This window comes from Quercus suber, unplaced genomic scaffold (assembly GCF_002906115.3).
Source record: "Quercus suber isolate HL8 unplaced genomic scaffold, Cork oak 2.0 scaffold_140, whole genome shotgun sequence".
Lineage (NCBI taxonomy): Eukaryota > Viridiplantae > Streptophyta > Magnoliopsida > Fagales > Fagaceae > Quercus > Quercus suber.
The window spans coordinates 568,813-595,022 of record NW_027069601.1 but is presented as its reverse complement, the minus strand read 5'-3'; the positions used below and the strand labels follow the sequence as shown (position 1 = coordinate 595,022).

Below are 26,210 nucleotides of genomic sequence, written 5' to 3'. Positions count from 1 at the left end.
ATATTCCATCACATATTAACAATGTACTCATAATAGACTATGACTAGCATATCTTCTAATTTTTTTTTAATATATAAATTACATTTAAAAAATAAATAAATAGGTTTATAAATGAATCGAGCTTTGTTGAGCATTGAATGTTTCAATTCGGCTCAACAACAAATATAAAATGTTCAAGTTTGGCTTGAGCTTGAACTAAGCTTTCAAACTCTATTTGAGCTTGAGCTTGAGCTTGTCAAATGGTCCAAAAGCTTGGGTTCGGTTTGGTTTGACTTGATTTATTAGTCAAGTTGAGCACAAGCTTAAGCTCAATATCAAACTTTTTGAGCTTGAGATACAATATAAGTACATTGTAAAGCTTATTTGATTTAACCATGTGGCTCCAAACCCCATTAATTAAAACCGTAGTAAAATATTAGTTTAATTTTCAAGTTCATATCAGTCTTATTACCAAGCTCATAAATTAGCCTAAGCTTACTTGTTTTTTATCGAGTCTTATTGTTCACGAGCTTATTCATGAACATTTATTATTTTTTTTTTTACTTTTTACTTTGGCTCAAATCATTTATTAGACAAACCTAAAATTAAGGCTGGGTTTGGATTCAACTTTTGCGTTTGCGTTTACGCTGCTTCACCTTTTTTTCCCCCTGTTGCTGCGCACTCGTTTAGGGGACAACGGCTACTCTTCATATGAACAGAAGCCGGCAATTGTTGACTTTTCAGTCCTTTTATCAGTTTCGTGGGTCCCTGAACAATGCAGGGACCCACAAATCTCACTTTTCAGCAATTTTTTCATTAAAACTGGGTCCCACAGTACTATTCACACATTTAAATATTATTTTGTACAGTATTTTTAGTTTTCAATTTCAGCAAAATAAGTTTTATCCAAACGGATCTTAAGGCTCAAGCTTAACTAGTTTATATACAAAAATTAAATAGAATTTTTTATCGAATTAAACCTAAGCTATTTATTATCTGTTTAGTTTATTTACGACCCTAAAATAATAGAATAACCTGATAAAAAAATTGAAAATAATTAAAAAAAACCACAAATCAAACAGCATCTGCCCATTCGGTAAGTTGGATGTGGGTGTGGCTTAGAAAGGCTTATAAAAAAGATTGAGCGGTTATTTTTATATATATATATATATATATATCTATATCTATACGAGAACATGATTCTAAAAAATAAAAATAAAAAATTAGGTAGACATGCTAGACATGTTATTGGTTTTCAGTATGAATAGAGGATATTCCATCACGTATTAACAATGTACTCATAACAGACTATGACCAGCATATCTTCTAATTTTTTTTTAATATGTAAATTACATTTAAAAAATAAATAAATAGGTTTATAAATGAATCGAGCTTTGTTGAGCATTGAATGTTTCAATTCGGCTCAACAACAAATATAAAACGTTTAAGTTTGGCTTGAGCTTGAACTAAGCTTTCAAACTCTATTTGAGCTTGAGCTTGAGCTTGTCAGATGGTCCAAAAGCTTGGGTTCGGTTTGGTTTGACTTGATTTATTAGTCAAGTTGAGCACAAGCTTAAGCTCAATATCAAACTTTTTGAGCTTGAGATACAATATAAGTACATTGTAAAGCTTATTTGATTTAACCATGTGGCTCCAAACCCCAATTAATTAAAACCGTAGTAAAATATTAGTTTAATTTTCAAGTTCATATCAGTCTTATTACCAAACTCATAAATTAGCCTAAGCTTGACTTGTTTTTTATCGAGTCTTATTGTTCACGAGCTTATTCATGAACATTTTTTTTTTTTTAATTTTTTACTTTTTACTTTGGCTCAAATCATTTACTAAACAAACCTAAAATTAAGGCTGGGTTTGGATTCAACTTTTGCGTTTGCGTTTACGCTACTTCACCTTTTTTTTTCCCCCTGCTGCTGCACACTCGTTTAGGGGACAATGGCTACTCTTCATGTGAACAGTAGCCGGCAATTGTTGACTTTTCAACCCTTTTATCAGTTTTGTGGGTCCCGTGAACAGTGTACGGGACCCACAAATCTCACTTTTCAGTAACTTTTTTATTAAAACTGAGTCGCACATTACTATTTATACATTTAAAAATTATTTAGTACAGTATTTTTAGTTTTTAGTTTTAGCAAAATAAGTTCTATCCAAACGGACCTTAAAACTCAAGCTTAACTAGTTTATATACAAAAATTAAATAGAATTTTTTATCGAATTAAGCCTAAGCTATTTATTATCTGTTTAGTTTATTTACGACCCTAAAATAATAGAATAACCTGATAAAAAATTTGAAAATAATTATAAAAAACCACAAATCAAACAGCATCTGCCCATTCGGTAAGTTGGATGTGGGTGTGGCTTAGAAAGGCTTATAAAAAAGATTGAACGGTTTAGTTCAGATTGTTTACTTCAATCTACGCTGTGAAGTCCAAATCCAAACTCCAATTCAATTCTCTACAAACCCTAACCTTGTTGCGGCACCTGGATGGCCGATTCAGCTGCTAATCAATCGGTGTCAAAATGCAAGAGAATGAAATTCTCTCCGGACAAAGACACAGCGGTTGGCAGTATTGACAGAATCAGCAATCTACCGGACTCTCTTCTTTGCCACATCCTTTGTTTTCTTCCAACCAACGAATCCATCGTAACAAGCATTTTGTCGAGCAGGTGGAAGCCACTCTGGACTCTCGTCCCAAAAATCGATCTCCACGATACATCCATCAGAGGTCACAGTGTTTCGCCTCTACGCATACTCTACAGTGTTTTAGCTCAGCACACGACACCCATCCTCTCAAATTTCACCCTCTCATGGCATTCTCCTTGTGACTCTTCCCATTTTGACAAATGGATCGACACCGCCATATCGCGTAATCTCCGGCAACTCGATCTCCATATTGAGAGTAAACAACTTTTCGAGCTGCCCCATGCCGTTTTTCATTGCAAAACATTAGTGTCTCTGGAATTAAGCGGCGAAATCGAGCTCGATCCTCCTCCTTCCTTTCAACTCCCAAGCTTAAAGATTCTGGGTCTCTACGAAATATGTTATACATCCCACTACTCTTTCTCGAGCCTCTGCCTCTGCCTGCCCGAGCCTCGAAGATTTGAAAGTACTGAGAGATGATAATTACATTGTAACTAATTTTAAAAAAACGTACCTTATATGGATGTTGTGTCATGTTTCAATGAACTCAAATTGTGTCATGTTTACATATCGATGTTGTGTCATGTTTCAATGAACTCCCTGACTTCAAACTTGAGATATATGCACTGCATCGGCTTTGGTTCTATTTATCCTTCCATGTTCCAAAAATTAGTCCTATTGAACTTTAAAGTTACTCGAACTAACTGGCACGTGCTACAATCCTTGCTTGTGGTGGCTCCTAGTTTAGAAGTTCTTGTTATTGATAAGGTTAGTTTAGTTAATCAGAAAATCGAAATATGGTTAATTAATTTAATGTTCCCTTAACTTATATGGTCTACTACTGTACTGTGTATGTTGTCCTCAGGATTATTACTATAAAAATCAGTTATGCTGGATGGAGCCACCTGATGGTCCTGGTTGTTTGTTATCGCACCTTACAACTTTTAATTTTAATGGATTTGAAGAATTGGAACATGAAGTCGAATTCATAAAATATATTTTAATGGAAGCAAGAGTTTTGAACAGAGTGACAATTAAAGTTTCTGATCTACATTCGAAGGAAAGTGTTCTCAAGAAACTATCAATATTCCCAAGGCAGTCATCAACATGTCTACTTACAGTTGAGTTAGGTATTATTGAAGGTATTTTACAATATTTTATCTTTCTAGTAGACTCAAATTGTTGCCTAACTATGACAATTGAAATGGCAAAATAATTGATTGTTTCTATAAAAAATGTGACATCAATAGTTATATTTTGAAAGAAACAATTGTAAATTACTACCAAGAAGCTCTAGCTCAATTGGCACTTCCTTCTTCCTTGAAAATAGGATGGTGGGTAAGATTCTGGGTTCAAGACTCACAAGGTGCATGTGTAACATTCTAATAAAATAAAAAAGAAAAATAAAATTTGAAATACTCTTTTCCTATTAAATTTAGTTTTTTCTATGACAAAAAGAAAAATAATAATCAATCTTCGCGAATATTTGTACTCTTGCAGAAAGCTCTTTGGTGTAATTGGTGGCAACTTCTATTGACGTGGCATCTCCATTACTTGTCCTGACCATGTGCCCAGTTTTGAATGCTTTATGTATTGTTCATAAGGTATGTATGCAGGGACTAGAGTATTCTATGTACTCCAAGGGGGTTAGATGTAGTAAGTTGCACTTTCGGATGTGTAGACGAAATAGTAGGGTAAGATCTCAATTTTAAATCTTTTTGGGAGCTTCTGCCTTATTATTAGTTGTATTTATTAAATACTTGCAAGTCCTTCGTTTATAATTGAACTTCTGTGGTAGCACAATCAGTTGGGGACCACAGCTTATAAGGAGGTTACTAGTTTGAATTTCCCCTTNTCTGATGTGAATGTCTCTGCTTTTTCTGACATGCTTAGATAGTTAATGGAGGACCTATTAGTTATGTAGTTCAACTGAAACAGAGGCTTCAAATTGTGTCAACACATATGTTCCTGCAAAAAATTTTGAAAAGACAGGTTTCCCATCCATCTAATTCTTATACTCTTCTTCACATTTTGTATTGCTTTTATCAATGCTTTTGATATTGTTCTCTTAGTCTTTTGATATTAATGCTTTTATAGTGCACCAGTGCACTAGATGCAAGTCGTGTCCTTATGGAATTCTCTAGTGGCTGCTGGTGAATTTGAGTTGTAACTTTCGTCTTTGCAAACCAGACACCCAAAATGCTTAGTTGGTTAATTTTGCCAATGCAATAGCGAGTTTGTGGTATGTTAACATTTACCTTAGATGGCATACCTGGCACTACTTGATTTAAGCCTATATAGAAATGATTTTCGTTTCATGGGATGGTTGCTAATAATCCAAAAGCAAAGTTAGATAGGATGGTAGTTTATGCGCAAGAATATTAGAGAGGTAATTTGGGATTAAACGTTGGTAGAATTTACCAATTTACAAATTCAAATTAATTTTGAGGGTACAAACTAAAATAAATTAAATTGTCTACCAACGTTTTATAAAATTTTTGTTATGAAAATTGTTATTGCTGTTATGTTTATTTTTTGATGAGATTGTTATTGCTGTTATAGGTTAACTTTAATTTTATCACAAAATGAAATGAAAGCTATATATTGCATGGAAAATATTTGACTCCAAACATACTTGGAGCCTAAAGCTCCAACAACTAATAAAAAGATGATATTTGTCATTGTCATGTGCAATATACATAACTCACTTGGTTAGGTTTGAGTCATGTACATTGCACATGACAGACGCATTTCATATTCCTATTAGTGGTTGGAACCCAAAACTTCATATTGCATCTGTAGGGTCAATTTTTGTAGCCCGAGCCCAAAAGATATGGGTTGAAAGCCCAACAAACCCGGAACAATGAATTTGTAGAGAGTGGATCGAAAGTTTAGGCACTGGCCGGCCTTCACCGGGCCAGAACTACTTTATGTCTTATTGAAAGAACACTTAGACCAATTTACAACTGAGGGATGCTCCTCGGCCAATGGTCGAGGAGGCTTGTTTCCCAGACCACTCTTTTTTCCATTCCCCCCCCCCTTTTTACACTTTGCTCATATCCCTTATATATTACTCTTTCCTCCTTCTGTTGATCATCTATTGGCCTCTCCTCTGGCTGCCTGTCCCATCAGAGGTCGTATCCGTGCTCAAGTGGTTCACCCTGATCAATGTAGCCCTGCCCGGGGGGTTGCATCCCCATTAATGCTGCCAGAAGGGTTAGGTGAGCGTATTAAGTGTGGAGGTGACAACTTGCTCTGGGTTTGTCCCCCCTTACAATTATCCTTAGTATGCCCAGGACGAAAGAGTCCTTGGTGTGGATCCAAAGAAGATTTTTCCCCTAAATTGGCATCGGATAGTCATCCTTCCTCGGAGTGGGCCATTTGGGCCTGGCTTGAAATGGGCCAGGGCTACCCGATCTTTTGGCCCCACAATAGCCTCTCAAAATCTTGCTGCACGCATCTTCGGGCGGAGAGTAAGATTTTGACATCCTCGGCCTTACCCTGTCAGGACTGGGGTCAATTCATCTGCCCAAGGCACGTTACTGACGTTTCGGAGCACATAACGTGCCCATTATTAAATTCAGGCGGCTCTGTGCTCCCCACGTCTAGTGAGGCGTTATCCATCCAACGGTGGGGGTTCGTCTCACATTTATGGGCGGGAAAACCCACATCGTTCCTCGATTCGGAGTATAAATACCCGTAAGAACTGCTTCTCCCTGTTCTTCATTCGTAATCAAGAGCTCTCGTGCGTCCTTTCTGAGTCCAGCCACACTCTCACATCTTCAGCACATAAAGCTTGTCCGAGGAGCTCCTCCTCTCTTCAGTAAGTTGCTCTATCCTTCTCTGAGCTCTTTTCCCGTTATTCCTTCTCCTTCATTTGTCCTTTCTTAGCTCTTTAGGCATCAACTGGGATGGGTAGGTTTAAGAAATATGTCCACACCGAGGAGACGATGGAGAAATTCGTCGCCGACTACCGAATCCCCGCCAATGTAGGTTTGAGATATAGTGGGGATGGGGATTGGCACTTACATAAGCAGGAGGGTGAAGTGGTAATTTCCATCGCCGCCTTCCTCGAAGGGGGAATGACAATCCAATGGGACCGGTGATGAGGGACTACCTCACGCACTTCCGGTTGGCCCCTACCTAGTGTGGGATAAACGTCTTTAGGATTTTGGGCTGTGTGGACGTCCTGAATGAGAAGATGGGGCTAAGGTTGACTCACCACGACGTGAATTGGTGCTACAACCTTCAGCACCTTAGGGGCAAATCTTATTATCTGAAAACGAGGGATGACAGTGTGCAACTCATCTAGTGACTCCCTGAGTCCAACAAGGGGCTTAGCGAAGACTTCCTCATCATGTCAGGGGCATGGCATGATGGCTTCACTGCCCAACGACGGAAGGGGTACCAAGTGGGGCAGTAGGAGTAGGAGGGGTTTTAAGTTTTCTTGCCCTTTTTCTTTTTGCTAACATGGCGGTGTTTTCCGTTTGCAGACCCGTACGCTTTTGAGCGCCACTTCCATTTGACTAACCAGGAAGATTTGCAGAAGGTGCTAAGGGCGCCGGTTTACGTAAACGAGGACGACATTAAGTTAGAGCCGCCCATTTAATCTTGGGGTATACGCCCACCCAGAAGTCGTTCCCGGTTCCAAAGCACGTCATCCTAGCCAACGATCCTCGGCTTCAGAGGATTACTGTGACCGAGGATGGATTTTCGATTCTCGAGGAGCCCTCCGATCAGGAAGCTGTCACACTAGCTATCCCTCTCTTCCCAACCGTTCGCTGAGGCTGCCGAGGAAGGTCCAGAGAGGGAGGAGGACCGTTTGACATTTTTGCTCAGCTTGATCAGTCCGAGGATCCGCCTGGGGACCTGGGTGACCCTAATCTGAGCAAAGCAGACCTCTTTGCTTCTGAAGCCCCTCCACCAACAATAGGTTACAAAAGGAAGCCAACTACCAACTTGCTGGACTTGATCGAGGGCCAGCCAGGGAAGTCCAACAAGCTTCCTCTACCCACTGAAGACTAGGTCGACTTTCGCTCAGCAGAAGTTCCCTCCTCCTCCCCAGACACGCTCGCCCTCTCAGTCTGTGCTTGTCGCACCCAAGAAGAGGAAGGACAAGGGCAAGGGGCCTATAGAGGAGAAACGGTTCCTTTGCAGGAGGGGGACACTACTCTGCGGCCGTCCAAGCAGCTGAGGATAGGCGATAGAAGTCCGGATAGGCAGGTTGTCGACACCACCTCGCCCGAGATTATCTTTTTATTAGTTGTTGGAGCTTTAGGCTCCAAGTATGTTTGGAGTCAAATATTTTCCATGCAATATATAGCTTTCATTTCATTTTGTGATAAAATTAAAGTTAACCTATAACAGCAATAACAATCTCATCAAAAAATAAACATAACAGCAATAACAATTTTCATAACAAAATTTTTATAAAACGTTGGTAGACAATTTAATTTATTTTAGTTTGTACCCTCAAAATTAATTTGAATTTGTAAATTGGTAAATTCTACCAACGTTTAATCCCAAATTACCTCTCTAATATTCTTGCGCATAAACTACCATCCTATCTAACTTTGCTTTTGGATTATTAGCAACCATCCCATGAAACGAAAATCATTTCTATATAGGCTTAAATCAAGTAGTGCCAGGTATGCCATCTAAGGTAAATGTTAACATACCACAAACTCGCTATTGCATTGGCAAAATTAACCAACTAAGCATTTTGGGTGTCTGGTTTGCAAAGACGAAAGTTACAACTCAAATTCACCAGCAGCCACTAGAGAATTCCATAAGGACACGACTTGCATCTAGTGCACTGGTGCACTATAAAAGCATTAATATCAAAAGACTAAGAGAACAATATCAAAAGCATTGATAAAAGCAATACAAAATGTGAAGAAGAGTATAAGAATTAGATGGATGGGAAACCTGTCTTTTCAAAATTTTTTGCAGGAACATATGTGTTGACACAATTTGAAGCCTCTGTTTCAGTTGAACTACATAACTAATAGGTCCTCCATTAACTATCTAAGCATGTCAGAAAAAGCAGAGACATTCACATCAGAACAACAACGTTTCGGGTCAAGAAGCTTCCTTGTCGAAACACACACACATTTAGAATACAGGTGTTTAAACAGCCCAAAAATGCGTTCTAAAGATTACTAAATTTCATAATTTTTTTGCCTTCAATAAGTGAATTCTGATCCCAAGGGAGGGGTAAGGGGAAATACAAATAAATTCCAACTTATTGTGCTACCACAGAAGTTCATTTATAAACAAAGGACTAGCAAGTATTTAATAAATACAACTAGTAATAAAGCAGGAGCTCCCAAAAAGATTTAACATTGAGATCTTACTTTACCATTTCATCTACACACCATGAAGTGTATCTTATTACATCTAATATCCATGGAGTACATAGAATACTCTAGTCCCTACATACGTACCTTATAAACAATACATAAAGCATTCAAAACCAGGCACATGGTCAGGACAAGTAATGGAGATGCCATATCAATAGAAGTTGCCACCAATTACACCAAAGAGTTCTCTGCAAGAGTATAAATATTAGTGAAGGTTGATTTTTTTTCTTTTCTTTTTGACATAGAAAAAGCTACATTTGATACAAAAAGAGTATTTCATTTTTTTATTTTATTTTTTATTTTTTATTTTTATTTTAATGGTAAGTTACATGTGCACCTTGTGAGTCTTGAACCAAGAAACTTACCCTCCATCCTATTACTAAGGAAGGAGTAAGTGCCTTTTGAGCTAGAGTTACTTGGTTTTCTTTAGAAACTTACAAGTGTTTCTTTCAAAATATAATTATTGAGGTCACATTTTTTACAGTAACAATCAATTATTTTGCCGTTTTAGTTGTTACAGTTACGCAACAAATTGAGTGTGCCAGATTATATAGTTTCAGCATACCAAGTGTTGGCAAAAGCTTATTTATGAATATTCCATTATCAAAATTTTAGCTTGATCAAAAACCAGCTATGGTTATCTTATAAAGGTTGAATGAACGTTGTGCATATTGGCTGTCACAAACTTAAAAACAATTTCTATTAATCAAGGAGATTAGAGGACTTTGGCTAATTGATCCACACTTACTCTATTTCTCTCTCCATCACAAAATCAAAATAAGGTAAAAACAGAAAATGAAAAGATTATTAACAACCAAATATTAGTAATGTCACTTTCTCAACTAAACAGGGTCTACTACAAAGATAAAATATTTGTAACATACCTTCAATACTACCTATCTCAACTGTAAGTAGACATGTTGATGAATGCCTCGGGAATATTGAAAGTTTCTTGAGAACAATTTCCTTCGAATGTAGATCAGAAACTCTTATTGTCACAGTGTTCAAAACTCTTGCTTCCTTTAGAATATATTTTTATGAATTTGACTTCATGTTCCAATTCTTCAAATCCATTAAAATTAAAAGTTGTAAGGCGCGATGAAAGACAACCAGGACCATTGGGTGGATCCATCCAGCATAGCTGATTTTTATAGTAATAATCCTGATGACAACATACACGGTACAGTAGTAGATCATAACTCATTAATATAAGTTTAGGAAACATTAAATTAATTAACCACATATTTCGATTTTCTGATTAACTTAAATAACCTTATCAATAACAAGAACTTCTAAATTAGGAGCCACTACAAGCAAGGATTGTAGCACGTGCCAATTAGTTCGAGTAACTTTAAAGTTCAATCGGACTAAAATTTGGAACATGGAAGGATAAATAGAACCAAAGCCGATGCACTGCATTGCAAGATTATAAACATAATAACATCAAAAAGCTTAGTCCTAACAATACTCATCAACAAAAGAAGAAAGAAAAACATGCCAAAAGATAAAATGAGGTCTTACTCCTACCTCTTTGTCACCAGGAAATATTGAAAGGAACTTGGCGTTATTTAGTTCTTTAAGAAGCTTGAATACCCTATCTCCATAATAAAACTCAAACACCCGAACCCAATCGTTATCAGTGTGAACATCGATATGTGCTTCAACTAAGTGAGCTAGCTTTTCAAGGAAAACGAGGTTGCGCAAATCACCATAAAATCGAAAGTACTCGAGAACTGGGGCATATATCTCAACTTTGAAATCAGGGGGTTCCCCAGTTAAACATGATACAAGCTCAATATATAAACGTTTCAGAGTAGGTACATTTATTTTAAAATTGGTTGCATTGTCCGTATCATCTCTTAGCACTTTCAAATCTTCGAGGATCAGGCAAGCAGAGCAGAGGCTGGAGAAGGAGTTGAGGGATGTATAACAAATTTCGTAGAGACGCAGAATCTTCAAACTTGGGAGTTGAATCGAGCTTAATTTCACGACTTTTGCAATGAAAAACGGTATGGGGCAACTCGAAAAGTCGTCCACACTCAATTTGGAGATCGAGTTGTTGGACATTACGCGATATGGCTGTGTGGATCCATTTGTTGAGATGGGAAGATCGACAAGGAGAACGCCATGAGAGGGTGAAATTTTGGAGGATGGGTGCTGCGTGTTGAGCTAAAACACTGTACACTGTGTGGTCGCTAATGGAATTATCTTCGAGGTCGAGTTTTGGTATTAGAGTCCAGAGGGGCTTCTACCTGCTCGACAAAATGGTTGTGACGACGGCTTCATTGGTTGGAAGGAAAGAAAGAACGTGGCAAAGAAGAGAAGAGAGTCCGGTAGATTGCTGATTCTGTCAACCGAAGTGTCTTTGTCTGGAGAGTGTTCTTTCGTTTTGAGCTCGATTTGGCCATCCAAGTGCCGCAACAAGGTTGGTGGAGATGGTGCAGTGGAATATGCGCGTATGAGATGAAGGCTTGAATGTGATTAAACTCGANACCAACATTTATTCCCTATATAAGACTCTTCGGGAGGAAGGTTTCTTCACACTCCATGAATTCCCAAACGCAATTAGAAACGCGTCCCCTCAATTTCCTTAGCCCTTCAATAACCCCGTCAGATTGTGGCCGGAGTTGGAGGACATGTGGCGGCTTTGGACGGGTGTGAGGACATCCGTGCCAAGGGCCGTCGTGACCGCAACCCCTTCTATGTTTCCGGCGCGGCAGAGTTTAGGCGTATCCCCGATGGTGCCATGCATGGTGCCCGGAGGGATGTCGTTGAAGTACCTAATGTCTCTTTTCGGAGCACACCCCCGACGGAGAGATGCGAATTCACGTCACGGCTGGTGCCCGAGCGTTACCGTCTCCTACGGCCAACGCTTGTGAGGGTTGGAGAGAATCAAGGGAACATCATGAGGAAGATGTCCCGGTGCGCCTGCATCTACTCCTCACTTTGTTCAAGCTCCGCCGCACCAGACAAGGAGTTGCTGGTGGCCTTGAAGCGAGCCAGCCTCAACCCCAACCCCCCTCTTATTGTCAAGTTCTCCCATTCTCTTGACACCAATAAGAGCACGGGTTGACACTTCCCTCTAGCTAGTTCTAGGATCAGTCCGCCTGGGCCTCTAATTGTAGGATTAGCTTGTAAATTTGTTTGTAAAGCACGCATGCCTGAGCCTCTGATTGTATTTTGTACTTTTCTTCTTATGAAATAATATCAATTTTTTTTTTTTTTTTGCTGTTAAATCTTCTACTTTTCTGCGATTTTTTTTTTGATACGCCGTCAACTTTCTACAAAGTGATCCCTTAGAACGACCGCCGGTTGCGCCGGCCAGCGCACTAATCCTTCCCACAGACAGCGCCAATTGTAGGGTCAGTTTTTGTAGCCCGAGCCCAAAAGATATGGGTTGAAAGCCCAACGAACCCGGAACAATGAATTTGTAGAGAGTGGATCGAAGGTTTAGGCACTAGCCGACCTTCACTGGGCCGAAACTACTTTATGTCTTATTGAAAGAACACTTAGACCAATTTACAACTGAGAGATGCTCCTCGGCCAATGGCCGAGGAGGCTTGTTTCCCAGGCCACTCTTTTTTCCATTTTCCCCCCCTTTTTTACACTTTGCTCGTATCCCTTATATATTACTCTTTTCCTCCTTCTGTTGATCATCCATTGGCCTCTCCTCTGGCTGGCTATCCCATCAGAGGTCGTATCCGTGCTCAAGTGGTTCACCCTGATCGATGTAGCCTTACCCGGGGGTTGCATCCCTATTAATGCGACCAGAAGGGTTAGGTGAGCGTATTAAGTGTGGAGGTGACAACTTGCTCTGGGTTTGTCCCCTCCCCCCCCCCCTTACAATTATCCTTAGTATGCCGAGGACGAAAGAGTCCTCGGCATGGATCCAAAGAAGAGTTTTCCCCTAAATTGGCCTCGGATAATCATCCTTCCTCAAAGTAGACCATTTGGGCCTGGCTTGGAATGGGCCAGGGCTGCCCGATCTTTTGGCCCCACAGCCACCATTGCATCTTGCTTCAAGATTGAGTCAGAGGAAGCTGAGAGAAGAATGAAAGTATTCAATGAGCTATTGAAAATCGAAGGACTTTCTACATCAGAAAGAATCAAAGCTGGAGAATTGCTTACAGCTGATACACGTAAATATGATTATTTTTACTCATTGCCTAGGGATGTTAGGTACGATTATTTTATTCAAGTGCTCACAGATGCAAGGGTGAATACATTATATATGTAATAGATCGCATTTGTTTCGTTGTTGATGAACTACGTTTACTTTTATTGCTACTTCTATGGTCTTATAGACCTAAATGTTGTTAGGTTGTTTTGTTATCGATTAAACTCTTTTTAAAATTATTATTAAGAATAAAGCATTTGAGAATTTAAATAGTTATTTTTGTATTGTACTTGTCATTTTGAAATGTTAGACTACAATTTTAATGAATTTGTCGTGATTAATAGTTTATATTTGGTTTTTCATTATTTATTTAGAGGAATATTTTTTTTTTAAATGACTTGGTAGTTCGCATTCAAATCTAAGGATAAAAAAGGAAAAATAAATAATTCATTTAAAATTTCTGAGAATAAACCAAACATTATCATCTCACATTCCTAAGAATCTTAAGAGATTCCCAATGAAACCAAACGTAAGAATAGCTGCATTCTTAGAATCACATTCCTAAGAATCTAGATGCTAAGAGTAATGTGGATTCCCCCATACCAAACGCCACATTATGCAAGTGTTTGACACCGAAGCAAAGTCTCTATGACTATCCTTACAAAGAAGTTGATAACCCGACTTGATAGAATAAGACCCATTGCTAGTCTTCGACCAAAACAGAAAATCATCTTGCGAGGTTGCACAGATATGGACGCTTTAATCCTTTGAACTTCGAAAGAAAGGAACGCATGATCTATGGGATGAGAGCTCCACCACTCCGAATCAGCATCAATAAGAGTCTCAACCTTAGCATCATTGGGAAGTGGGCGAAATAATTCTACAACCATTCTCTCTTGGGTAGCCAACAATCTTCATAGATGCTAATATTTTTTCCATCACTAATCCTCCATCTAGCACTCATAGAGATGACCATTCTAGCCCATAAGACACTCTTTCATGCATGATGCATAAGAACCAAATGAGGTTTTAGCATAATGAATAGTTTCATGATCAAGGCATTACACTTGTTTAACCAACATAGCTTCATTAAATTTATAGCGATCTCTAAAACCTATACCACCAGCCAATTTTGATTAATATAAAGATTCCCAATTTTTCAAATGAATTTTTTTACAACACCTCATTGACCCCACCAGAATTTACGGAGCAACATTTTAATATCATTACACAAACCCACTAGCAGTCTAAAGCAGCTTATAGCTAGCAAACATAGGGATGCCTTGAACAACAACTTTCAACAATACTTTCTTGCCTACTTGTGAGAGTAGTTTTTCCTCCAACCCTGCAATTTTTCCCAAACTCTATCATTGATATAGTTTAAATTGGCTCTTTTATTTCTTCTCACAACAATAGGTGAACCAAGGTATTTTTTGTATTCTTTAATTTCTTGAACACCAAGCAAAACTTTGATAGAATTCTTTGTCGCTTTAGGAACCAATTTACTGAAAAAGAGATTACTTTTCTCTTTATTAATATGTTGTCCAAAGACATGTTCATGGAAAAGGAACTAATTTACTGAAAAGGAGATTACTTTTCTCTTTATTAATATATTGTCCAAAGGCATGTTCATAGAAAAAAAAAATAGTGGACTATTATCTAGAGAGAGAGAGAGAGAGAGAGAGAGAGAGAGAGAGAGAGAGAGAGAGAGAGAGAGAGAGAGAGAGAGAGATGAAGAACAAGTGTACGATGAAGATGGTTTAGAAGGAGACTATATAAATGGAAGAGGCCTCTGATGAAAGGGGATCGGAAAAAAGAGAAGAAGAAGAGGAGAACGATTTTACTGTAGCTCTAAGAATTGTATTAACCTTTCAATCATTAATATACCTCTTCGGACATCAATTTGTTCAGTTTTAAGTGTGTTTTCGCACTAGTTCATCCCTTGATATCTTGATTAACTTTGTTTACTTCACGGACAACCCAGTTATTTCACCCACACTCTACAAATTCATTGTAGTGGGTTTATTGGGCTCCAGTCCCTTACCTTTTGGGCTTGGGCTGCAAATCTTGACGCTACATTACCCTTGCTAACTTCTTGTTGAATAAGACCATTTAAACCTCTAGAGTAAAGCAGGAAGCGATTAGGGATAAAGGTTCACCTTAATTGATGCCATTGGAGGGTTTGATATGGCATTTTGGTTTTCTGTTGACCAAAATGAAGTAAGAGACTAAACTAATGCATTCTGAATCCACTTACTATGGAACCTCATTTTTTTCCACTACATTCAACAACAAAAACAACCAAAAAAAAAAAGACGCGCCCATTCAACTCTATGTATGTCTTGCTCATATACAGCTTGAGAGTCATAAAGCCCAAATTATCAAATTTCTTTAATTTCATATGATGGAGAGTCTCAAAAGCAACCCAAATATTATTTGAGATGACTTTGTTGGATTGAAAAACACTCTGAGATTCATAAAAAATCTGTGGCAGAATTCTTTTAACTCTATTAGGCAAAACATTAGAAACAATGGCTTAATTGTTCTTATTAATTTTTACTTAATTGCATTATAACTTCTTTTCTTCAAGTTTTTGGATAGTCAATATCAACTTCTTTTCTTTTCTTTTTCTTTTTTTAATTATCTTTTATTTTATTTTATGGTTTTAAAAATAAAATTATGTCTCATTCTATTTTACTTTTATTGGTAATATTTTGATATACACAATTGTAATTATGTTATATATATATATATATATAATCTCTTCCTCTCTTTTTATTTTTTTTTAAAAAAATAAATTCTATACCATTCGATTTTATTTTATTTTAATAATATTTTAATATTATTCTTCTACTTCTTCTTTTTTTTTTTTTTTTNTGGTTTTAAAAATAAAATTATGTCTCATTCTATTTTACGTTTTATTGGTAATATTTTGATATACACAATTGTAATTATGTTATATATATATATATATATATATAATCTCTTCCTCTCTTTTTTATTTTTTTTTTAAAAAATAAATTCTATACCATTCGATTTTATTTTATTTTAATAATATTTTAATATTATTCTTCTAATTCTTCTTTTTTTTTTTTTTTTGGTATCTCTATAATTGAGTTTTTCCTCAATTTTTTTTTTTAAATTGATTAATTGTCTTACAATTCTTTTTTTTTTTTTTTAATAAACAGTAATACTTATTAGAACACATATAAAAATAGTAATATTAGTGTTTTAAATCGGGTTTATATACATAAGAAAGAGATAAGATTGCGAGTGTAACCGTATATTAAAAGATCGTTAATAAAGAATTGTAATTGTAATTGTATTACAATTCTTTATTAACAGTCTTTTAATATACGGTTACACTCACAATCTTATATCTTCCTTATGTATATAAGTCTCTTCCTCTCCCAACCAAAAAAAAAAAAAATCTCTTCCTCATGTAGAGGTGAAATAATTTTTTTGTATATAATCTCATTACACTTGTAAGTATTTTTTTTATTATTAGAAAATATAAAAACTCCGAATTATAATGAATGGAAGAAACTGACCTTTAGAAGAAAAAAAAAATTAAAAGAGCCTCTGAGCATGCAAGCTAATTTAATTTAAAGATGTGTATTTTTTATAGAGAAAATAGAAGTTCAAGTGAAACTCACATCAATTGTTACGGATAACGATAAAGTGCGCCAACAAAGGAGATACTTTGATATTATCATGTGCACATTTGCTATTATAAATGAAGTTTATAATCAGGTTTGTATGATCATGATGATGGTTTGTGCACCCACAAATACATATATCTCATCAACACCAAGTAAGAAAAGTACATAAGATAGATAAAGTAATCATGGCAAATTTTTGTGAATAGACAAATTAAACCCAACCTTTTGAATGAATAATGTAAATAATTAAATATCCGAAATCTACCATAAAAGTATTTATATTTTTCTGTTCACTTCAAACATTTCTTATAAAACATTTATATCTGAGAATTAAAGCAACTGAGAAACCTCTTATGCAGCCTATATTAAGTATAAACCCCACGTTAGTTTTACTTCTCGCATCGCACTAAATGATCTACTTGATTTTTTTAAAACTTTGTGGGCAAAATATAATAGCAAAATTTTGAGTCATCGAATACCAAGTAGGACCCCAAACCAAGTATCTCCAAGAGTTCAACTAAATCGAGGCTGATAAACAATTGTGCCAACAAGAAAAATATAATACAATTTTATGAAAATTATATATAAAAAACATCAACTAAACAATAGATTCAAGTGTGGGGCTTACCATTTTTTATGGTTTGCAAAACAAAAAATTATATTTAAATCCTCTTATCAAATAGACCCTAGAGTTTCCAATGAATGGTATCTTATTTTTCTTTCTGAAGTTATGAAATGTTATGATTTTGTGCAGTACAAGTGTACAACTTCCTCTCTCTCCTTATTGATCAGTTGAGGCTCTTTTGGTCTCTCTTAACCCCACACAAGCCTAATGGTCCATTTGGATTGAGGGTAAGGTAGAGGGAGTAGAGTAGAGTAGATTTAGTCTAAAATTAGTCTATTTTTAGTCAACTCTACTTTACTCCCCTCCCCATCCCCTCATTTTCCCCTCCATCCAAACAAGCCCTAAGACAAGGAGACGCTCTCTCCCCATTATTTTCATCACACTGAAATATTTTCTCATCTATTTCAAAGAGCAAATCTTAATGGGCTGATGTCTCTTATGGAGTTTCTAAATTTGTATAGAATTATGTCATCCAAATCTTCAATTTTCTTCAGTAGCAACCTAAGCTACAATCTTCCTCGGGTTTCCAATAAAAACTATTAAAATTATTGGGTTTTTAGTTACTAATGTCTAATAGACCAAGAGGTCCAATTATATAAAAAGTCCCTGTACTCCTAAGTCCTAATCCTAATACTTGTAGTCTCCAGCTATACGCCTAAACCCTATTAGGTTTTATTGTACAATACACATTGATAATATTGCTAACGGTAACAATTTAGCTGTCAAGAGCTTTATCTAGTAAATGTAGGCCGAACCACATAACCTTAGTATTCTCTCTCATTCTCTTTTCCTACTTCTGTTCACTATAATTTTCCCAAACTCTTTTCTTTTTCTCTTTAGAATTTGATTTTGAACCAAAAAAGAAAAAGAAAAAAGGGGGCATTTCTTTGCTAATATTGTTGAGAAAATCAATTCCAAAACAAAAGTTCTATCAAATGTTGGCAGTGTTACCTTGGCAAAATCTGTACTTGTTGCCATTTTATGTATTCCAGGGTTATCTTATCTTTGCTCTAACATTGATGTTTCTAAAAGAAATTTTATTTGGATCAGATGGGATTTAAAAGAGATGTTGTATGGAATTTTGGGATTCTTTATGCAAACTGAAATGTTTTGGGGGTCTTGTTTTCAAGAGAGCAGTGGATTTTAATCGAGCTCTCATAGAAAAATTAGGCCGAATGCTCGTAGAAGATATTAGCAAAGAATGGGTGAAGATGACGAGATCCAAGTACTTCCTTCCTCAAAGCCATTGAAGCCCAACCCTTGCCCTTGGCTATGGAGAGGAATTTAAGTTCAGGAACCTCATAAAGAAATTTGCTTGTTTTTAAATTGGCATTGGGATCTCAATTAATATATGGGAGGATAAGCTAGCTCTTGACTATGACAAGCTGAAATTTCCTGAATAAAGTCCTTGCTCTTGGCTATGATAAGCTAGTTTTTTGCTTTTTAGCTTTTATATACAACTTTTTAAATACCCACTTTTCTTTTTCTCACTTTTTTCAAATTACAAATATACTTTAACATGCTTTCAACACGTATTCAGCAAATTTAAGCAAAATCAATTGTTCCAAACATACACTAAAGTCAGGGAGAGATACAGATTGGCCAATCAATGCCGCCATAAAAAAATTCAAGTACTTTGTTTGTCCGATGCGTTGAAGCCAATGAGCTCTAGATCAAATAACACCTCCCCCCATGGTAAGAAAACAACGTACTGTTGTAAGTATCAAGACCACAGAGTGGGACCATAGCTTAAAAACAAGAATAAAAGACTGATCTGTAGAACATAAATGACCACTGGAAGAGAGGTTATCCCCATTCAATGATAACTAGACACAAAACAGCCAAGAATGACACTTCCCGAATGGAGTTGAAGGGCAAGCAAATGATGAAAGTTGGTTCTGATAAGGCCAACTTACATTTAGTAGACATGCATCCTTAGGACAACATTTACATTCAAAGTGAGGGAGGTTTTGATATTGCATCAGAAGGTAGAACTTTAGAACAACCCAGAGAAGAAACATTAATGCCTACAAGTATATCTTGATCCAAAGCAATTGGTTGCGTTACAGCAGAAAGCCAAAGCAACTCAACATAATAGACGTGCACACACTCTTTTATATGGTGTGGGATAAGAAGGAACTGAGGAGGAAATCTTATTGATAATGAGCATACTAGATAATCTCCTAAAGAAACTTTTAAAGAAATGGAAATTGAGATGAGATTATGAGAAGCATTAATGAATATAGGTAGATCCTAATCTAAAGAAATCATAAATTTTTGGGTTTTTTTTTTAAGAATGATATAATAAATTTTTGTTTGTCCTATTCTCTTATACAAAAAGAGGGCAAAAGACAAAAATAACAGTAGCAAGAACAGTAATAAAAGCAAATCAAAAAATGAAGAAGAAAGTATAAGAATTAGATAGATGGGAAAATTGTCTATTCATGGTGTTGGTTTTTTTTTTTTTTTTTTTTTTTTTTTTTTTTTTTTTTTTTTTTTTGTCAGTAACATAAATGTTGACAGGATTTAAATCCCCTGTTACAGACGCAATACATGAACTAACAGGATCTCCATAAACCATGTAAGCATATCAGAATACGAACACATTGACATCAGAAGAACTACAACTTTTTGGATCTAGAAGCTTCCTAGTCAAAATATAAAAACATTTAAGAATTAAGATACGGGTGTTTAAACAGCCCAAAAACAGGTCTCTACCACTACCAAATACACATCTTTTTTTGTTTTTTTGATAAGTGAGTTTTGGCCTTGGGGAAGGGGGAGGAGGAAATTCAAACTAGTGACTTCCACTTTATGAGGCATTGTCCCTAACCAGTTGTGCTACCACTTGGGATTGACAACAAAAAACCATCTATATACATGAATTCATGAACGAAACATTGATCGCAAAGCACTTTTACTTACAAAAATCTAGAAGTTCATTAATAAACAAATGGCTGCAAGTATTTAATAAATACAACCAGTAATAAAGCAAAAGCTCCCAAAAAGATTTAACTTTGAAATCTTACATTACCATTTCATCTACACCAAGAAGTGCATCATACTATGTATAACCCCTTTAGGGTGCATAGGGTACCTTAGACCCTGCATATATACATATATATGCAATAAGCATTCAAAACCCAGCTCATGGTCAAGACGCATAATGAAGTTGCCACCAATTACTCCAAAGAGTTATCTGCAAGAGTTCAAATATGCGTAAATAAATATAGAAAAACTAAATTTGATAAGGAAAGTGTATTTCAATTTTTTTTTTTTATTGGTAAGTCAGACATTTATCTTGTGAGTCTTGAACCAATGACCATACCCTCCATCCTATTATTGAGTAAGGACAAAGTGTCATTTGAATTAGAGCTAATTGGCAGTATTTCAGAACTAACAATTGTTTCTTCCAAAATATAAGTTTTGAGGTCACAATTTTGATAGAAACAAAAATTATTTTACCATTTCAATTGTCATAGTTAGGCCACAGATTGATTGATCCAGGTTCAATAATTCCAGGTCTATGTGGTGGCAAAAGCTTATTTATGAAAATTCCATTATCAAAATGTTGGCCTGATTCAAAAACCAGCTATATGTATCTTATGAAGGTCGAATGGACATTCTGCATATTAGTTACCACAAACCCAGGGAACTTCTATAAAACAATCTCACCCAAATAACCACCGCAAAATAGTAATGTCACTTTATCACATAAAGAGGTTACATTATAGAGATAAAATATTTACAACATACCTTCAAAATTAGTTGCTAAGTACCAGTTAAAGTTATATACCTTTCTCAACTGTAATTAGACATGTTGTTGAGAGCCTTGGGAACATTGATAGTGTCTCAAAAACATCTTCCTTCGAAAGTTTAGCGGGAATTTTGATTGTCATTGTGTTCAAGGCTCTTGCCTCCTTTAAAATATACATTACTAATTTGACTTCATGTTCCAATTCTTCAAATCCATCAAAATTAAAAGTTTTAAGGCATGATGACAGACAACCAGGAGCATCCGGTAGCTCCATCCAGCATAACCGATTTTCATTATCATAATCCTAATGACAACATACACAGGACAGTAGATCATAAGTGTAAATCTAGGGAACATTAATTAACAATATCATCTTCTGATTATCCTAAACTTACCTTATTAACAACAAGAACTTCCAAATTAGGAGCCACTAGAAGCAAGGCTAGTAACACGTGCCAATTAGATGGAGTAACTTTAAAGTTCAATCGGACCAAATTTTGGAACATGGAAGGATAAATAGAACCAAAGGCTATGCACTGCACCACAAGATCAAAAATGAAAAATTTTAAGCTTTAATCCAAAACAAGAAAAACATGATAAAATATAAAAAGGGGTCTTACCTCTCTGTCGCCAGAAAACAATGAAAGGAACTTAGCATTGTTTAGTGCTCTAAGAAGCTTGAATATCCTGTCTCCATAATATATCTCATATACACGAGTCCAATCTTCAAGAGCATAAATATCGATACGTGCTTCAATCAAATGGGCTAGTTTTTCATGGAAAACGATGTTGCGCAAATGGCCAGATAATCGAAAGTACTCGAGAGCTGGGGTGTGTATCTCGAGATTGTAATCAGGAGGCTCTGGCTTATATGATTTAAACCCAATATGCAAACGTTTCAGGGTATGTACCTTTATTTTAAGAATGATCACGTTCGTACAAACTCTTACCACTGACAAATCTTCGAGGACTGGGCAGCCAGAAATGAGGGTCGAGATACTGTTCATCGATCCATATCTAATTTTGGACAGACGCAGAATCTTGAGGCTTGGGAATTGAAAGGAAGGAGGAGGATCGAGAACAATCCCACCTCTTAATTCGAGAACCACAACTGCTTTGCAAGTGTATAAGCTACTGGGCAACTTGAAAAATTCCCCCTCGTAAGCATGACTATCGTCTTGGCCGCCATCAAGGTAAATCTCGAGATGGAGTTGTTGGACATTTCAGGCTAGAGCGGCGAGGATCCAAGTGTCGAGATGGAAATTGTTACAAGGAGAATGCCACGTGAGACGAAAACTTCGGAGCGACGGCGCTATGTGTAGAGCCAATACTCTGTACACAATATATTTAAAGCTTTTGGGTTTTTTCCAGCGGTTATGTCTGAGGTTGAGAGTTGGGACGAGAGTCCAGAGGGGCTTCCACCTCTTTGACAAAATGGTTGTGGCTACGGCTTCTTTGGTTGGAAGGAAAGAAAGGATGTGGTAGAGAAGAGAGTCCGGTAGGTTGCTGATCCTGTCAGTGTCGATCACTGCGTCTCTGTTGAGAGTGAGTTCCGTACATTTTGACATCGATTGAGCAGATGCGCCCATCGACACTTCGCAAGAAATTAAAAATGAAAGGGAGAAGAAAAGGGCTGGGTTTAGTTAAGAAGAGAGGTGAAGAAGAAAGAAAAAAGAGAAAAAAAAATGGCTAGAGGAAGGAAAAAAAAAATGAAAAGGAGGAGCTGGGTTTGGTTTCCGTGAAGAAGAAAGAAGCAGGGTGGAGAAGAAATAGAAAAGAGAGAGAGAGAGAGAGAAAAGATTATTTTAATGAAGAAGAGAGAGAAACCAATTAAAATATAGTATCTATAAGACTACTGTTTAAGAGGATGTCGTTCGTTGGATTCCTTTTTTCTTTTTTCCTTTTTTTTTTAGTTAAAAAAAATAACCTCACGCCTCTATATTTAAGTAAAGATAAAATTAATGAAAAATTTGATAAAAATGTAATTCTAACTTCTATTAAAATATTGCTTAAAAAATAAGATTATTCTTCTACTGATTTTTATATTGTTTTATCCATTTATAAAGTAGATTCTCAGAATAAAAATCATTTTTTTGTTCAAAAATACCTTTACACCTCTATATTTAAGTAATAGATAAAACTAATGAAAAATTCGGTAAAAATATAAGTCTCACTTCTATTAAAACATTGCTTAGAAAATAAGATAATTCTCCTACTGATTTTTATATTGTTTTATCCACTTATAAAGTAGATTATCAAAATAAAAATTATATATATAATAAAAAAACAATTTTTTTTTTTTACAAAATAGGACCACTAAAAAAAAGTCTCATCACACACGCAAAACGCGTGTGTTGAGGCTAGTATTTTTTAAAACTTTGGAGCTATAAAAAACTGTTAGAGCACTCACAATAAGAGTAACTGCATTAATCCGTGCAAATTTTCTGTCTATTTTGCAAGAAAAACTTACTTTTTTTATTTTACACACCCATTTTTACAAAACATTCACATCAATTTGTCTATTCTACCATCTATTTTACTCTTTCCGGCCTAATTTGTTTGTCCTGTTTGAAAAGTCAAACTTTTTAAGAGAATATCATTTATTTTCTTGTCTGTCTTATTAAAATGTATAAATTTAAAAAACTACCCTTAAATAAATTTATCAATTTAAAAAAAAAAAAATTATTCTTAATGAGGCAACTAAAAAGGTGTCTTAGATTGATTTTTTAAATATTTGTTAGTTTTCTTTTCAAATAATTTTGAAAATAAAGTAGGGGTATAATAGAAATATTAGTAAATTAATAACTTTTATTTTTAAAAACAAGATGATATTTTGGGACATTTCAAAATAGAATAGATGACAAACAAACTGGAATGGAGTATTTAAATAATCATATTACTTTAATTTTTTTATTATATCCAACAAACAGATCCCCACATGGCCTCCTACCTTTTTCTTTCTTTTTCTCATGCCAACCATCTTTCTTTTTCTTTGGACCATCTCATCTTTCTTTTTCTTTGGACCATCTTAGGCCTCTTTTTCTCCTTTTCCTTCTTCCTTCTACTCTTTACTCTTTATTCCTTATTATTTCTTCTTTATTCTTTAGCTTGAGCTTTTTTCTCTAAACAAGCTTTTCGAAATGATGCTAGTAGGGGTGTGCAAAAAACTGAAGAACCGAAAAAACCACTTCAAACCAACCGAACCAATGCTAAAATTTCAGTTTGGTTTGGTTTCGGTTTTATTATATAAAAAGCCAAAAATTTCGGTTCGGTTTTCAGTGGCAAATTTTAATACACCAAACCGAATATATTATTATATTAAATATATAATATTTTGTAAATATTTGACTCTCTCTCTCTCTATCGGATACGCTTGGGCTATTCTAAAAAAAAAAAAAAGATATGCTTTGAAAAGTAGATTATCAAAATAAAAATTATATATATATATAATAAAAAAACAATTTTTTTTTTTTACAAAATAGGACCACTAAAAAAAAGTCTCATCACACACGCAAAACACGTGTGTTGAGGCTAGTATTTTTTAAAAATTTGGAGCTATAAAAAACTGTTAGAGCACTCACAATAAGAGTAACTGCATTAATCCATGCAAATTTTCTGTCTATTTTGCAAGAAAAACTTACTTTTTCTATTTTACACACCCATTTTTACAAAATATTCACATCAATTTGTCTATTCTACCATCTATTTTACTCTTTCCGGCCTAATTTGTTTGTCCTGTTTGAAAAGTCAAACTTTTTAAGAGAATATCATTTATTTTCTTGTCCGTCTTATTAAAATGTATAAATTTAAAAAACTACCCTTAAATAAATTTATCAATTTAAAAAAAAAAAAAAGTTATTCTTAATGAGGCAACTAAAAAGGTGTCTTAGATTGATTTTTTAAATATTTGTTAGTTTTCTTTTCAAATAATTTTGAAAATAAAGTAGGGGTATAATAGAAATATTAGTAAATTAATGACTTTTATTTTTAAAAACAAGATGATATTTTGGGACATTTCAAAATAGAATAGATAACAAACAAACTGGAATGGAGTATTTAAATAATCATATTGCTTTAATTTTTTTATTATATCCAACAAACAGATCCCCACATGGCCTCCTACCTTTTTCTTTCTTTTTCTCACGCCAACCATCTTTCTTTTTCTTTGGACCATCTCATCTTTCTTTTTCTTTGGACCATCTCAGGCCTCTTTTTCTCCTTTTCCTTCTTCCTTCTACTCTTTACTCTTTATTCCTTATTATTTCTTCTTTATTCTTTAGCTTGAGCTTTTTTCTCTAAACAAGCTTTTCGAAATGATGCTAGTAGGGGTATGCAAAAAACCGAAGAACCGAAAAAACCACTTCAAACTAGCCGAACCAATGCTAAAATTTCAGTTTGGTTTGGTTTCGGTTTTATTATATAAAAAGCCAAAATTTTCGGTTCGGTTTTCGGTGGCAAATTTTAGTACACCAAACCGAATATATTATTATATTAAATATATAATATTTTGTAAATATTTGACTCTCTCTCTCTCTACCGGATACGCTTGGGCTATTCTAAAAAAAAAAAAAGATATGCTTTGATAGTTTGGCAGATATGCTTTAGCAGCTTTGCGTTGGGTAGTGGGCCTCCAAAGTCCAATCCATCATTTCATTTTAAACCAATTCAGTGACTAAGTAAAATAAGTTATCAAATTATTCAAACTAAGTTATCAAGTGACTAAGGGAACTAAGTTGCAGTGGGCCTTTTTTTTTTTTTTTTTTTTTTTCAGCCATCAAATGATTCAAAATTTCAAAATTCAAATGATCTAGCCATAGCATTTTAAAACCTATTAGATTAATCACCTATAATTAATCTAACTAAATATCTAATTAAACTAATTAAACTAAAACTAATTGAACTATAAAATCAAAAGTTGGAAACCCTACCCTACATACCCGGCCCACACTTTCACTCTCACAGTCTCACACTTTCCACCCTCTCTAACGTTCAGACATCAGACTGCCTCCACTCCCTACCTCTCACACTTTCCACTCTCTCCCTTTTCTG

General features: G+C 35.4%; 1 protein-coding gene and 2 long non-coding RNA genes across 3 annotated transcripts; 1 reads left to right on the top strand and 2 right to left on the bottom strand.

The window, feature by feature from the left end:
• Positions 1–3,288: 3,288 nt before the first annotated feature.
• LOC111999368 (uncharacterized) lies at positions 3,289–4,471 on the top strand. Its single transcript, XR_002881590.2, has 3 exons — positions 3,289–3,406; positions 3,504–3,780; positions 4,139–4,471. It is a non-coding gene; the product is annotated as an uncharacterized LOC111999368 (long non-coding RNA).
• Positions 4,472–9,023: 4,552 nt separating this feature from the next.
• LOC136068883 (uncharacterized) lies at positions 9,024–11,463 on the bottom strand. The gene is made up of 3 exons (XR_010630183.1): positions 10,528–11,463; positions 9,885–10,162; positions 9,024–9,188 (listed from the first exon to the last, which is right to left on the bottom strand). It is a non-coding gene; the product is annotated as an uncharacterized LOC136068883 (long non-coding RNA).
• An 8,667-nt stretch (positions 11,464–20,130) lies between these two features.
• On the bottom strand, positions 20,131–22,384 carry LOC111998098 (putative F-box/FBD/LRR-repeat protein At5g62970; the record flags this gene model as incomplete). Its single annotated transcript, XM_024030207.2, has 4 exons — positions 20,131–20,603; positions 21,201–21,465; positions 21,557–21,697; positions 21,782–22,384. Coding segments are annotated over 4 exons (1,026 nt in total), but the record flags the coding sequence as incomplete, so codon positions are not given.
• Between the last annotated feature and the right edge of the window lie 3,826 nt (positions 22,385–26,210).